This window comes from Centrocercus urophasianus, unplaced genomic scaffold, assembly GCF_019232065.1.
Source record: "Centrocercus urophasianus isolate 14NV4802_14NV808 unplaced genomic scaffold, USGS_Curo_1.0 seq_11, whole genome shotgun sequence".
NCBI lineage: Eukaryota > Metazoa > Chordata > Aves > Galliformes > Phasianidae > Centrocercus > Centrocercus urophasianus.
The window spans coordinates 84,345,440-84,346,847 of record NW_024884253.1 but is presented as its reverse complement, the minus strand read 5'-3'; the positions used below and the strand labels follow the sequence as shown (position 1 = coordinate 84,346,847).

Here is a 1,408-nt window from a genome sequence, read left to right as displayed (position 1 = left end):
AGGGCGGCCGCGCGGTGAGGGAGCGTCGCCAAATTCCGCGCGCGTCGCAAGCTGTGAAGAGAAAGCGGCGCGGCCGGCGCTGCGGCTGCAGCCCGATTGGGAGTTGCGAGCGGGCCCTGAGCGGCGCCCGTCGGTGTGTGCGTGTGCGTGTGCCTGTCTGTGTGTATATATACACACGCGCGCGCACACGCAGACATATATATTAAAAAAAAAAAAAAAAAAAAAAAAAAAAAAAAAGCCTCAGGTCCATTTAAAGTTGCAGCCGGAGCGCCGCGCTCATTGGCTCGGGGGGAGCCGGAGGAGCACACGGGGCGAGCAGCCTGCACCGCGACGAGTTGTGCCGGCGCCGCCGCCGCAGCCCCGCCGCCGCCGCCCGCCTCCCCGCGCCTCCTCCAAGATGTGAGGCGGCCCCGGCGCCACGGACCTGCAGGCGGAGGGAAGGGGAGAGCAAGGGCGTCGCTTTCCGTGCCGAGGAAGGGGGGGGGGTTTCGTCGTGACCATGTCTCGCTGAAGTGATTTTTATTTTGTATTTTTGTGCGTCGTTCCCTTCGCATACGATTTTTTTACCTTATTATTATTATTATTATTTTTTCCTCCATCCCCGCACCTCGGATTTATTGCTAGGAGGATCACATTGTGCGGGAAGAAAGTGGGATTACGGAGACCGCCGCGATCAGCCTCCTCCCCCCGAGGATTTTTTCGGTATTTTATTTTTTATTTTTATTTTTTTATTTTTTTTTCCGAATCGCCGCGGCCGTAATTCATGAAGCAATCGTCCCTTTTTGCGATCAGAATTTGGATACCAGAATGAGCAAAGAAAGACCCAAGAGGAATATAATTCAAAAGAAATACGTAAGTGCCCGACCCCTTCTCCCTCTCGGTTGACTCTCCGCGCTTTTAGGAAATGGCAGCGAACGTCAACTTCGGGGCCGCCGGGCCGGTGGGGGCCGCGCTGGGCTGCGGGCAGCGCTGACCTCAGGTGACACAACGCGGCGACGGGGAGCGCCGAGCCGCCGGCTCCCGGTGGGATCCCACCTTACAAACCGCCTTACGGCGGCGAAACCCCGGGTGTGCCTCCCCGGGACCCCCGCCCCCCCCCCTTCCCCCCCCACCATCTACCTTCACCCCCCCCACAGCAGCCCGGGGCCGGCGGCCGAGGCGAAGACATCCGCATTGCGGAGGGAGCGGGGCTGCCCCAGCCGCCGGCTGCGGGACGCGGGGCGGACAAAGCGGTGCGGGGCGGAGGTGCTCCGGATCCCGGCCCGGCGGGCGGCAGCGCGGTGTGTGCGTGCCGTGCCGTGTGCGTGCTCTCAAGTTGCAACTTCGTTCCGGCACACGCCGCCTCGGGTTTGTCTTTTTTTTTTTTTTTTTTTTTTCCTCCCAATTTATTTATTTATTCCCCCCCTCC

The 1,408-nt window shown here is 60.1% G+C and overlaps 1 protein-coding gene across 1 annotated transcript in view; it reads left to right on the top strand.

Moving 5' to 3' along the window:
* Window positions 1–449: 449 nt before the first annotated feature.
* The window catches only part of JARID2 (jumonji and AT-rich interaction domain containing 2), a 203,457-nt gene continuing 202,498 nt past the window's right edge, over window positions 450–1,408 (top strand). Inside the window, exon 1 of the mRNA XM_042836095.1 lies at window positions 450–852. Within this exon, the coding sequence (XP_042692029.1) occupies window positions 808–852 (45 nt within the window). The 5' untranslated portion in view covers window positions 450–807. The remainder of the gene's footprint in view (window positions 853–1,408) is intronic.